The following is a 13,807-nucleotide window of genomic DNA, read 5'->3' as shown; positions in this document are numbered from 1 at the left end:
AAGCTGATAACATTTTAATAGAACCTGATGGCAAGGAGACAGGACTGACAGACCCTCCCTAAACTTGAGGTCTTCTTAAAAACCATAAATTAAGGCAAATAAGGCAAACCAAATGGAAACACTTTCCATGCTGAAATGTTTGTGGTTCATTGGGAAGTATTTCCTTATTTTTTCAGCAAACAAACCAGAGACATCTGCCTCATTGGTTCTGGAGGAGTTCATTCAGTTTGATTCTGGATTATCACATACACAAACAGCACCTCTGGTTACCATGGAAACAAGTGAGCACATCCTCACCTATCCCTGGGAAAGCATTTTGCCAATAATTAAGCAAACTCAACTCTACTATTCTTTTTTCTTGTTATTTAAAGCTGCATCTTGAATTACCACCATTTTACAAAATAGATTTCTTATGACAATCTATCCTATTATTAATGATTTAAATATCCTCTTTTTTTCCTACTGCAAATGTCATTTCACTAAGTTTTCAGGATTAATAGTGAAGGAATAAAGTGGTAGAACACAAGAAAGAAATGCCTTCCTGCAGCTCCTCATTCCATCATGCTCCCATGGTTAATACTGCCTGTTTTCAGTTAAGTAATACCATGAAGAATTTTGAATTATTTGAAAACAAATAATTTACTAAGTGGATGGAAGTGTTGTTACTGAAATATGTCCTTTACTTTATTGTTTCACTAATGTCATTATCACTTTACGAAAAATTAAGCACAACTTCACATGAATGGATTTTGAGAATTCTTTTGACTATAGTACAAAAAGAACAACTATAAAAAGAAATAATTGATGTTCTGATTTTCTTTTCATGTTATATTAGTTCAATGCCTAACTACTTATGGTTACTTAAAACAGACAATTACATTAGAAGTCCTTTAAACTCTCCTACTTTTATAGTGCATTAAATACTTCTGCAAATTGATATTTTTCTTATGTAGAAAAAATTACATTTATGGATTAGAACCATTAACTGACAATAAATTTAAAACAAGAACAACAGAAATCCCCTGCAGGTTAAGCTTAATTATTCATATTTTTTTCCAGGAGGGATTACTTGTGAGGAAATTGTAAACCTTCAGGAACCCAAATTCATTTGACAAAAATATACCAATTTAAGTCATAAATATAAATGTAATGCAATTTCATTATAACAACACAGATATTGAATATAAAAACAATAATCTCATCTTTATTGGCTAAATTATATCATTATTGTTCTCTTACTCAGAAAGTGGTATCCTCTGTTTAGGATCAGGCACACTGCAACTGTTAAATCGCATCATTAAAAAGTGTTCACTTTTTTTTTTTTGGTTTGTGTTTTACTATTCCGAGAGCTCAGATCATGGAGACATGACAAATAACAACAGAAAAAAAAAAAAAAACCTAGATAAACGGATAAAATACAAAATAATGCTTCTGTAAAGAAAAGAGAAGTAAATCTAGTTTCCCAATAGAGTCAGAAGAAAAAAAAAAAAATCAAGTAACTCATGAAGCAAGACAAGAAGCAAGCCTAGCATTGAACCCACTTATCGTTTAAGGGTGGAATGTGTACGTTTAACTTCTTACTTGTGCGTACTCTTTCCTTATAGTCTTGCCACTCCCATGATAAATATACACGGCTCCCCCATGATCATCTTCCAGGGGAGCTCCTATCACAATGTCATCAAATCCATCAAGATTGAGGTCTCTCACAGCAGCGATAGCTGTTCCAAAACGAGCCCCGCATGGCTCATTTTTGTTTTCTTTTGTGCATGAATTGTGCTTCAGAGATGAGCAGCAAGTCTGCTTAATGGGCTCCAGGCTCATTTGATATTCAAACCTTGTCTGGAAGAACGATAAACAGGATACTTATGGATTTCTATCATCACTACAGCATAGTGAAGTTTTTAAGTACATGCTAAATCAGCGCTGTTAAAAACCATTTGTACATCAACGGTAAAGTTTGTAAAATTTCTTAAAAAGGGTGCTTATCTGGATCGAGTCCCGCATGGGGTTCCCTGCTAGGCGGGAAGCTGGCTTCTCCCTCTGCCTCTCTCTCTCTCTCTCTCTCTCTCTCTCACTCTCATGAATAAATAAATAAAACATTAAAAAAAAAAGGGTGCTTATCTGAGAGCCACGTAAAGATTTTAAAGAACAGATTGTAGAAGTGTAGGGAAGAAGGCATATTGAGGATTTTAATGGATTCTCTTTTTAATGCAACATAGTGAGTATATAACTCACAGAGTGTTTTTAAAGCCAAAGAACTGAATTTTTAAATCCTCAATTCAGGCCTTTATCCTTCCTTCATCCAAAATTTGCTGCTTTGAAAAGTCTCTGTAGAGTCTCCTCTGTAGGGCAAAGAGGAAATTACTCTGTTCAAAAAGCAAACTTTCCCCAAAGCTATCTAAAGCAAAACAAAACAAAACAAAACAAGACAAAAACCCCTGAAAAACTCAGTAAAGAAAGTACTAGTAATGATGGACAGGAACACACGTTCTAGGAAAAAAGGGAAAAAACAGCACAGGACCAAAAAAAAAAAAAAATTGATGGAGGAAGCAAACAAAATGATAGGAAGAAAGATATACAATTTATGAATTAAAAAATTAATTGGAGAGACTCTAAGAATTTAAAAAGCTAAATTGGATGAATACTGGTCTTTTCTGTAAACAGCAAAACAAAACAAAACAAAACAAAAAACTCTTCTAATGAAGAAATCGAGAATTATTTCACCTAACAAATGATGTCTAAAGTCAGGAGTGGCAAACAAAATCTCAGTCCAGCCCAGTGAGGTATTCCAAAGACCATAGTAGTTTGCTGAAACCGGTCACTGCCTTAAAATTCACTACTCCACAGTCTCTCTGCTTCTCTAGCTTTAACTGTTTTGACAGCAATTGCAGTTTTAACTGCTAATGTTTCCAACACCTCCAGGCCAGAGCCATGAATGGCTGCCCTGTGAGTTTATTTAGCAGTTTAATAAGATTTATATTTATCTTTATTCTATATTTTCTGCTAAAAAAGAATAGTTCACATTTCCGAGCAGAAAACATCTAATGGTTTGAACTACCTTATTAGAATTCTAAAATGTTCATTTAGAAACTGAGGAGTTGGTGGGGGTAAAGAGGCCCTGAAAGATTCTTCGCTCCTTTTTCTAAAGTGAGTACAAAATTGGAACTGCATTACTTATTTGAAATCGAAAGAAAGGAAGAGAGATTCCTGAAATTCTGCCAAACTCAGAGGTAGCATTACCTGATTCAGAGCATACACATATACTTTCCCTTGTTCCTCTTTCTCTGTTCCCATGTACATGGGAGCCCCAACCAGAAGAATGTCGGTATTAGAATCTTTATCAATGTCAATTGTTGTTAAAACACTGCCAAAGTAGGAACCAATCTAAGGTACAAACAAAACAAAACAGTCTGATGAACATCAAAAATTCTCAAGATAGCTAAAAGCCTGAATTTCTTTTACTTATCCTCATCTAGAAGAGTATTTGAGATTCAGATAGTTACGGAAATAGAAATAAAGTATAGAAATGGATTCTACCTGAGAGCTCTTTACTGGCTCTTGTCGGGGGCTAATAAATAGGCAGACCCACCCTTGAGGATGAGCCCCTGTCATAGATTTTGCAGCCTGAGAGTAAGAGAAACGGCTTCCTTTAGATTTCATCCTAATGTCTCTTTCTTCTCCAAAAAGCAGAAAATGTAAGTAATGCCACCATGATTTTCTTTAAGGAAATAAAATGAGATTAAACAATAAAAGGCATTCTGGGATGGCTTCAATATATGTTTATACACAGTAATATAAAAATATGAAATAAAATACAATAGGAAGAACTGAATGTCTTGGAATATCGGTGCAGGGAATTTCACCTTGTAGACTTAGAAGATTGTTCGCTCATGCATCTGATAAATTATTGAACACTGCATCTGAAACTAATGATGTACTATAAATTGGCTAATTGAAATTAAATTAAAAAAAAAAAAAGAAGTCTGGGGCTCCTGGGTGGCTTGGTGGGTTAAGCGTCTGCCTTCAGCTCAGGTCATGATCTCAGGGTCCTGGGATGGAACCCCGCGTTGGGCTCCCTGCACAGTGGGGAGCCTGCTTCTCTCTCTCCCTCTCCCCTTCCCCACTCATGCTCTCTCTTTCTCTCAAATAAATAAATAAATAAATAAAATCTTAAAAAAAGAAGATTGTTTACTCAACAAAATGGCTAAGTCTTGTCCTAGCACTTGCGGAAGATAGAAAAATATAAAAGGATTGCAGGGGGACCATCCCCTTGCAGCAAAGTTTTTTCTTTTAAAGATATGGATGTATTTTAGGGAAATGCAGGAGACTTACACTTCATTATCTAAATGCAATAACCTTCCCAAATATTGACCTGTGTTTAATATTTGATGCTCTTGATAGCTGTCTTATTGAAACTTCCTGTCTTGGCTTCCATGATTTTAATTTTGCTCTCTTGATTCTGCCACGATATCACAGGCCACCCTTTGTTTTCATCTTTGCTGGTTCCTTTTCCTCCTCCCATGCCATAGATTTTGGCTTCCCCTAAGCTAAGACCTGCATTTTTCCACCATTCTCTTCTCCTAGGTGGCCAGTCCTTCCAAACATTTCTATTACTGAAAATTGCAAATTTCATTCTATCTTCCACGCAAGGCTCCAGTTCTGCATTCTTAGACATTGCTAGACACTCAGACAACTGCTAGACATTGGTTTTCAAATGTCCTTTCCTCATAGGTTATGAAGGGTTGAAAAGGTTTTTTGTTTTTTTTTAAGTTGAATTAATTACAAACATAAATAAAATGCTGTAAGATCTAGTAACCTCGGGTCTTCATTCCCCCATGACAATAGCCATCTGGAGCTGAGTAAGAGCTTAATGTTGAGAAGGCTCATGAGCTGTCCAGTCCATGGTTTCAACCATTTCCTGCTGTCTTCTGTGTAGTAGCTTTATTTATTCACTTTACCTTCCTGACACCCACAACCATTTGAATTTGTACTCACTGTTACAGGAAATATGTAAAACCAAATACCATTTAAAAAAAAATCTACACTGCTTGAGTTGCTGACATTCTAATAATGGTGCTACCTTTCTCTCAGATTCCCAGGCTTGAAACTTAAATCATTCATAATTTAAATCATTTGTAACTTTCATGAGTAATTTTTCACAAAATTTTCACTTCCTGTCTTATAGACAATTAATAGAGTGATATCAGACCTAAGATGTCATAGAAAATGCTTCGTTTTACAATCCTGTCAGTTCCTCCTTATTTATGTCTACTACATTCCTTCCTTTTCCATTTTTATTGGTGATACATCATTTTAGGCTCTCTTCACCTTAGCCTGTTTTTAGATTGTTGAAGCATTTTCTGATTACAAATGTGGGCAAAGGGCTAATAAAACCCTTTCACCAGGTTTTATTATTTTATATATATGAGAATCTGTATACATGAGACTCTTACTTTTGGTTCACTCGAACTCTGTTCCCCTGGACATCTGTGGGGGAAAGGAGTTCAGTTATACTGCTAAGCGATATTGAGATTGGTCAAAATAATCTCTGGTTGGGACATTGCATTTAGGCTGTGGGGATCTATAAATACCTGATGGAGCTAACATAGTTTGGGCTTCCCAAGATGACTCTGACAACTGCACGCCCTTAGCTAGAGCCCTGAAAGCTATGTTTATGGTGTCATTCTAAAAGATATTGGCTCCTGTGGGGTGTTAAAGAGAGGGCAGCTCTGTCCTTGCCTGACGTGTCTGTCTCCTCTGACCTAAGCTGTTCTGCTGTGCTGGGCATCTGTGAGTACACCTGCAGGGGAGGAAGGCTGATGCTGTCTAGCCTTGTGGAGTAGTTGGTGATGAGAGGAAGGTCGAGGGGCAGTCTGGTGACTTGGGATATTTAGTGAAGCCCAAATGATTGCAATGCAATACTAACCAATAACACAGATGTTTTGGTTAAAAAATATTTACGTATATTTATGTTTGCATATTGCATGTATAATTTCTTAAACTACTTTTAATATTCAATATCATCTAATGAGAATTTTTTGATTTTACGTAACTTCCCAATACTTCCAGGAGAAAATCCAAATTCTTTAGTTTGCCATTCAAAAGCCTCACACAGTTGGGGTCCGCGTTATCTTTTTAACTGGCTCTTCTGCTCTTTCTACCTATCTATGGTCTATCTTTCCTTCTAAACTAGCACAAATCTTATTCCGTAGTAAGATCTTTGGCACCAATCCTAGCTTAAAACAATCTTTCCATCTTCTGTATTTATTGTCTGTGCCATTGGCATTTTCAGGCTTAATGTTTTAGAATTTTTTTCTTATATGTATATATTTGTTCATGTGTATCTACATCATCATCTATCCATCTTACCTCCATTTCCATGCAGCTGAAATATTCCTGAGGCCAAAGATGCAGGCATTTTACATCTCTACAAGGAGGCTAACACGGAGCCTTGTTTAAGGTTGATGTTGACTATGACAGTACTTTTTCTTTTTATTTTTTTATTATTATTTTTTAAAGATTTTATTTATTCATTTGACAGAGAGAGAGCACAAGTAGGGGGAGGGCAAAGGGAGAGGGAGAAGCAGGTTCCTTGCTGAGCAGGGAGCCCGATGTGGGGCTCGATGTGGGGCTTGATCCCAGGACCCTGGGATCATGACCTGAGCCGAAGGCAGACGCTCAACTGACTGAGCCACCCACGTGCCCCAGTACTTTTTCTTTTTAGAGTTTAGGACAATTGATGGTTAATTTAAATTTACATAGAATATACATGGATTAAATCAAAACAATAATTTTTAAGCTTACCTGTTCTCCACTGAGTGTCTGGAGAATCTTGATGTCTCCATCTTCCATCCTGTAGATGACAACTTGGCCCGTATGATTGTACCGTGGCTGTCCAGCAATGTACAGCACATCTCCAGAAACAGTGGCTGAATTCACTGTGTAACCTAACAAAAGAGCAACGCCAGATGTCAAATATACTATCTGACCCCTTAAAGTCTGTACAGAATAAATTAAGATCCATTTTAAATGGTTGGGAGAATCATTTTTATATGTTTATATAGATTTCTCTTTTTTTGAAAATATTTTTTAATGCAGGGAAGTTTGTCTCTGTAGAAACTTTTAGCATGCTCTCTGATTACTGTGATTGCTTTGTCTACCCCCACCTCGGTTTTTCATTGTTTAAAGGCACAAATGATATAACAATGATGACAGAAGAAGAAAAACAAAACCCACAAAAAATCCCTCATAACCCCAATTCACGACTTTGTAATAAATCAGTTGTACTTCATCTGGACATATTTTATATAACCTAATAATTTTAATAATTATTACTTTTATTTTATTATTTTATTTATTATTATTTATTTTATAAAATTAATAATTTTATACAGCTGGAATCATAGTAAATGTAAGCCTTTTCTGTGTCGCTGCTGTAGATTTTTATTTATGTTTATTTATTTGTTTTTTAGAGAGAGAAGGTGCGTGTGTGCATAGGAGGTGGGGGGAGGAGCAGAGGTAGAGGGAGAGAATCTTAAGCAGGCGCCATGGCCATCACGGAGCCCCACGCAGGGCTCAATCTCAGGACCCTGAGATCATGATCTGAGCTGAAATCAAGAGTCAGATGCTTAACCGACTGAGCCACCCAGGTGTCCTCGCTGCTGTAGATTTTTAAGTAGTAATTTTAAGTAGTTGATGTTTATTTCTCTGAGTTAAGGCATAAAGGGATTACATTTCTATCACAGGATCATTCCCACTAGAATGGTAGAATTTTTAGGTGGTTTTTAATTTTTTGATATTATACTTAAGGCTGCAAAGACATCCTTGAACATTTAAATTTTTTTCTTCTTTGGGGTTTTTGGTGACAAATTTTAAGGAATAGATTACTGGATCGAATTTTCAATTCTTTCAGTGTCTGGCAAATTGTTTCCAGAACATTTTTACTAATTTATTCCATGAACAGCCAAAGCACAAACTAGATTTATCAAACTCTCACAAACATTGGGTATCATTACTATTATTTAAATTTGTGAATGTTCTAATAGATGTTAAACATAATCTAACAATAATACTTCGCTGTGATTTTAATTTGCATTTGTTTGATTAAAAGGAGATGGGTGGGGGGATGGGTGAAATAGGGGATGGGGATGAAGGAGTGCACTTGTGATGAGCACCAGGTGTTGCATGGACGTGCTGAATCACAATATTGTACACCTGAAACTAATATTACACTGTGTTAACTAACTGGAATTTAAATTTAAAAAGTGAGCTTTGACATTCCTCTTTTTAATTGGGTTTTCAGTTTTTGTGTGTCTTTGAGGCAGACAATTCAATTTTTGAGTGAAGAATTAAATTTATTCTTTGTGTCGTTAGAGTACAGAGCTAAATCAATGAATAAAAATTACTATGTGCACATTTCAACTCTACAGAAGGAAGAAATATTCTAATAACCAGATCTACCCATCAGCAGAGGAGAAGAGGGCAGATTATTTTTCCAAATGCCACAGAATAGTATTTCTTACTAAGAGAAAGATTATATGGAAAATTTATTTTCCAAGTGTTTTACTATAAGGTAATAGTTTCACTTTCTTACAACATTTCTGTAAAGGAACAGAGGTTTTTTTGTACTAAAACATGTTTAATCTCACAAGTGCTAAAGGAACACAATTCCTCAGGCATTTTTCCTTCATGAATACTTTTCTCACATTCTTATTTCTTCATCTTTCTTTGAGCTTCTAAAAAAACTATGCATAATAAATTGTAAACTATTCTTTTTCAAACAAGTAATGTTACTAAACAAGTACTTATGTTACTAACCACAATATTGCTTAAAAAATAAAAACTTTAAGGTCATGTTTATACACAAATAAAATAAAAAAGAAGAATGTGCAAAACAAAGACTGTTTTATTTCATATCACTGTACTAAGAAATATTAAGAAGGGATTGGCCTAAGAGTGTTAGTACACTTTGATTTTTTTTTTTTTTAACTTACAGAGCTATGAAGGCCAACTGATAAAAGAACATTTAAAAAAAAGTTAAAAAATTATGTTTGAGGCTTGGAGTTGTGTGATTATTTGGTTAATTAATTTTGATAATTTGCTTTTGATAGCTGCATCTATTAACTGAAGTCTTCACGACAGTATTCTACTGGTTAAGTCGTTACTGGTTGAAGCTCAAGTGTTTAAAGACAATAAGGAAGGAGAGAGAAAGAAAGCCAGGTAAAGTCTAATTTTCTTGAAAGGAAAATAATTATAAACATCTAAGCTTAATGTTGCTTTCTGAAGAGAAAAAAAGCAGAAAATTGAAGAGAAAGGAAAATTCATTGCATAGCCTGCTGCATGGATTTACAAGAAATAGATCCTGTCAGCTCTCATAATTCAATCCTTGGGAAAAGTGCTAGGATCTGGTGAGATAATGGGAAACAGGTATGTTCTGCTTTGGTTTCATGCATTTGCCTCACATCTTTACTTTTTTTCTTGAATTTGTCTGGCATGATTAGAAAGCGGCAGACCGTGGGTAGAGGAGGCAGGGAATGAGATTTCCACTGTATTCTCACCATCAAAACCACTTGCTAAGTGCATATTGGCCTAAGGCAATTCCTGGGTTGTGGAAAGATGAGTGAGTGACTATACCCTGAGAGAGGTTCAACGGTTTCTGTTCCTACTTTTTTCTGGTTATTATTGATTACTATGAGATTTTTTTTTTTTATAGAGCATCTACCTCTCACTTTGTTTCCTCCATGAGATTTTCCACAGTCTAACAACTTGCAATCCACACAGATTTCAGACCAACACATTCAAACTCTTCTTAATTTGTAACCCATACAAGCAGACATTTTGAAAGTTCCATTTTAGATTTAGAATAATGTTTGTGGGTATAAAGGTATTTTTCTTCCCTGTCCCCTTTCTGGGTGTTTTTCTATTTTAAAAGAAATCTTATATATCTTAAACTTTATGTTGGCAAAATATCTTATGTGCTAACTTGTAATTAAGCTAATGAAATGATTTCTAAAATATAAAATCATCTAAGCACATTGTGGACAACATACTCCCAAATTTCCTTTTCTGGGCAGAAAGAAATCATATGTTATAAATACTGTGGTTACGAATGAAGGTTCTTTTAGTTTTTTTCTTGCTCACAGTGATATCCTTAAGTCTTGAATTCTCTAAGCCTGCTTTAAGCAACGTTGAATCTAAGCTTTCTAGGAATAATAGATTTAGGATTCTTAAGACTATTCGGTTTTAAGGAATTTTATCAAATAATAACAACTCAGAATATAAAAAAAACTAGTGTTATTAAAATGTGTGAGCTTTTTTTTTTAAAGATTTTATTTATTTATTTTAGAGAGAGAGTGCACATGTGCATGCAAGGGAGGGAGGGAGAGAAAGGGAGGGAGAGAGAGAGAATCTGAAGCAGACTCTGCACTGAGCATGGAGCCCAATTCAGGGCTCAATCCCAGGAATGTGAGATCATGACCTGAGCTAATACCAAGAGTCAGATGCTTAAACAACTGAGCCACCCAGGTGCCCCAAAATGTGTGAACTTCTTAAGATGTCACACACATCTTTGTGGACTTCATGCCATATCTTTAATTTTGTAAATGTCTTTAATTTTGAAATGAACACTGGAATAGAATCAAGAGACCTAGATTCTAGTTCAGATCTGTCATAGGTAGCTGTGACATCATTTTTCTATTCCTTAATAACTTAATTTGGAAAGTTGGATGTTTACCATATGCTCTCTAAGATCTCTTTTAATGTATATGAATTTTGAGCCCAACCTCTTTATGTTATAGCACAATCCTCCAAATACTTAAAAGATATGCAGTGTACATTTTGTTTCCTAACCATCAATTTCTTCAAATTTTGTCGAGGGTGGGGAAGGGGAGAAAGGAATTGTTTCCAGATCAGTATCCTTTAGATAATCTTTTAATCAGCACAGCCTAGATTGGCATTTTCTTTTGTTATGTGTAATGTCTGACCAGGGCAGAATGTAATAGGATTTTTATGAGAAATAAACTAGACTTCCATGAATGCAGTTCAACATGTGTTAAGGGGTTTGAGGACTCACATTATATTTGCTGCTTACTGCCATATTTTTAATTATCTTAAATCCTCAGGCCTTTCATTTTTCTTAAGTCTTGTTGCCTCTACAGTTTTAAGATGTGTCCTTGAATAAGGAGATGTATGGATCTACCAGTAAAGACCTCCTCCTACCTTCCTTGTAAAATAGAAATAAACTGGAATAGAGAGAGAAAAAGACTTGCCTCCAGGACAGAAAGATCCCAGAGAGGAATGCTAACATAGTAAAACTGAACAGTGAAAGATATTTGTTTTCTTTACCACTGCACCCCCAGCACCAAGAACAATGCCTGGGGCAAAATAGGTACCAGTCAAATATTTGTTGAGTGAGTAAAGAGTTGGGAAACCATACCCTGAGTATTTTTTTTCATCCTAGGCCCTCCTAGTTGTTGACTGAGATCATTTAGTGCTAGAATAGTTCCCTGGTATCTCCTAGGCAGCTTGGTACAGATCTAGAATAAGGTGATTCCTGACATATACCTCCTCATTCCAGAAAAGTCTTTGAAAAATAAGATGATATTACATCTCACTATTTGTCTTATTTAATGGAGTTATTAAAGAAGAAGCTATATATCAAGACAAACTTACATTTTCTTTTCCAAAATTCGGACCCATAGAAAGAAACCAATGATATAGGATATTTTAGAGAAAATGGGAGTCTGATCTTCAGGATATTAGCTGAATCAAGGTTTCTCTTTTTTATTGTAATTTCCTGTCCACCAGGTGCAAAGCTCTTCTTGAATTTAATGAGAATACCAAACACAGGGAGACCTCAAAAAGTGCACATAACAGCCTAAATCATTCCTGCACTTCTGAGAGAGCGTGACCTCCATGTTCTTTTATTCTGACTACTGCTCAGAAACTAAGGCTGCTTTGGAATTTTCATGGGTCCTATAAAAGGTCTAACTCTTGGAAGTGATTTGTCTTACATGGTTATAAGTAAGCCTATATAAATATAAGCAAATAATGCTAAAAATAAAAACAAAACCAAAAATAAAACATAATAATTTTCTATCAATTACATCCAAACTTTACCTAAGTAAGAAGCAAGAGGTTCATTCTTTTTGGTAGACTCAACGTTAAAGGTCGTGTTTTGGGGGATTATGATTTGATTAGCCTTCTGCATGACGACTGTTCCATTCCAATCATAGGCTCCTACTGCTCCAAGCATGACCCAGTCCTTATATCCAAATAGAGAAAACAAATGATATTTAACAAAATAGTAAGAACACAGCATTAACAATGTGATAGGTTCCGGTCAAAGTGCTTTACATATATTAACTCATATAATTTTCACAATAACATGATAGTAACTTGGCAGAGTAAGTAACTTGCCCTAAGTTGGATAGTACAATTGCCCATTGCAATGTTAATATTCCTTTGCATGGACTCTGATGCATTTTCTTTCCTCAACTACAAATGATACATTTCCTAATATTGCCTTTCTGTTTAATTCTGTTAATTCAAGAATCCTAGGTCTTGAACATGGAATTCTAGTAAGATCTTTGATTGAATACACTGAAACTGAGAAAAAGATACATTCCATATCACTAGAAACCATTTTAAGTTAAGTATTTCATTTAGCCAGATGTATAATTACATAAGGCAGACCTCAAAATGTTTGATTCACAATTATTAGTACAGTGTAGTGAACTGTGTGGAAGAAATTATTTTCCTAGCAAGTTTGTGAAATGTCATTTTCCTATTTGGATTAGGAACATCATCACAGTTGGAATAACTGCTCAAGCCATGAACTGCTAGTTGCACTTATAATGCCGATGCCTGGGCATTGCTTTCAGGAGTGGAAACCTTAAAAAAAAAAGATACTTCATTTTCTACCAAGTGGTCAATGTACCTGTGAATAATGAGCACTGAAGCCAGTCTGAGACATTTCCATTTCAAATGAAGCTGCTGACTGGTCAGCTGTAGCTATAACAGAAACATAAATGCCTGTTAGCACACTGTTGATTTGGAGAAGACAGAGGCCAATTACAGTCTGGGCTCTTTACCAACCAGAATTTCCAACATCTTTTGAGTATGTTCAGCCGCACATTTCTCAACCCAAAATTCCTAGGTAGGGCTGGGTGGAGGACAGAGAAGGTTAGCAGAAGGGCCATGTCTAAATTCTTGACTGATGGCTTCCCCACCCTTGCTGCAGAAGTTGAGAAATCTCCATTCACGCTTCTGTTCTTACACTGTGGATGCCTGTGGATGATATGGCACTTTGGATCCAGGGGGTTAAAGTTGAAAGTACTGAGGTTGAAAATCTCTGTCTTCCCCTCACACCATGGGAATCCTGCTCAGACATTAGGCTAAACTTACCTGCTATGTTATAGGGCTGAAATAATTTTATTCACATATCTAAAGAGGTCTCTTGACTCTACCAGCCCCACCTGTATTTCCAGCTATAGATCCTCTCAGAATTCCATTATTTGATAAAGGGTGAGGGGTTCTGGGTTTGTATTTGCTCTAATTTCTGGTGGTAGGTATCACTCACAAATTGGGAGGAACTTTTTGACGGGCTCTAGGTCACATGCCATACAATCACATATTTTTTTAAGAATCTGTACCCATTTTTTGAAAGACCTAAATGTGAGACAGGAGTCCATCAAAATCCTAGAGGAAAACACAGGCAGCAACCTCTTCAACCTCAGCCGCAGCAACTTCTTCCTAGAAACATCGCCAAAGGCAAGGGAAGCAAGGGCAAAAATGAACTATTTGGACT

The 13,807-nt window shown here is 35.8% G+C and overlaps 1 protein-coding gene across 1 annotated transcript in view; it reads right to left on the bottom strand.

Moving 5' to 3' along the window:
* The window catches only part of ITGA1 (integrin subunit alpha 1), a 154,448-nt gene that overhangs the window by 39,711 nt on the left and 100,930 nt on the right, over positions 1-13,807 (bottom strand). Inside the window, exons 10-14 of the mRNA XM_081825796.1 lie at positions 12,938-13,011; positions 12,118-12,262; positions 6,805-6,947; positions 3,241-3,384; positions 1,582-1,839 (exon numbers count right to left, since the gene is read on the bottom strand). Coding sequence (XP_081681922.1) covers positions 1,582-1,839; positions 3,241-3,384; positions 6,805-6,947; positions 12,118-12,262; positions 12,938-13,011 — 764 coding nt within the window. The remainder of the gene's footprint in view (positions 1-1,581; positions 1,840-3,240; positions 3,385-6,804; positions 6,948-12,117; positions 12,263-12,937; positions 13,012-13,807) is intronic.

This window comes from Leptonychotes weddellii, chromosome 7, assembly GCF_054177405.1.
Source record: "Leptonychotes weddellii isolate Sample4059 chromosome 7, ASM5417740v2, whole genome shotgun sequence".
NCBI classification, from domain to species: domain Eukaryota; kingdom Metazoa; phylum Chordata; class Mammalia; order Carnivora; family Phocidae; genus Leptonychotes; species Leptonychotes weddellii.
Note: the sequence above shows the minus strand (reverse complement) of the source record. Positions and strands in the feature narration are given on the sequence as shown.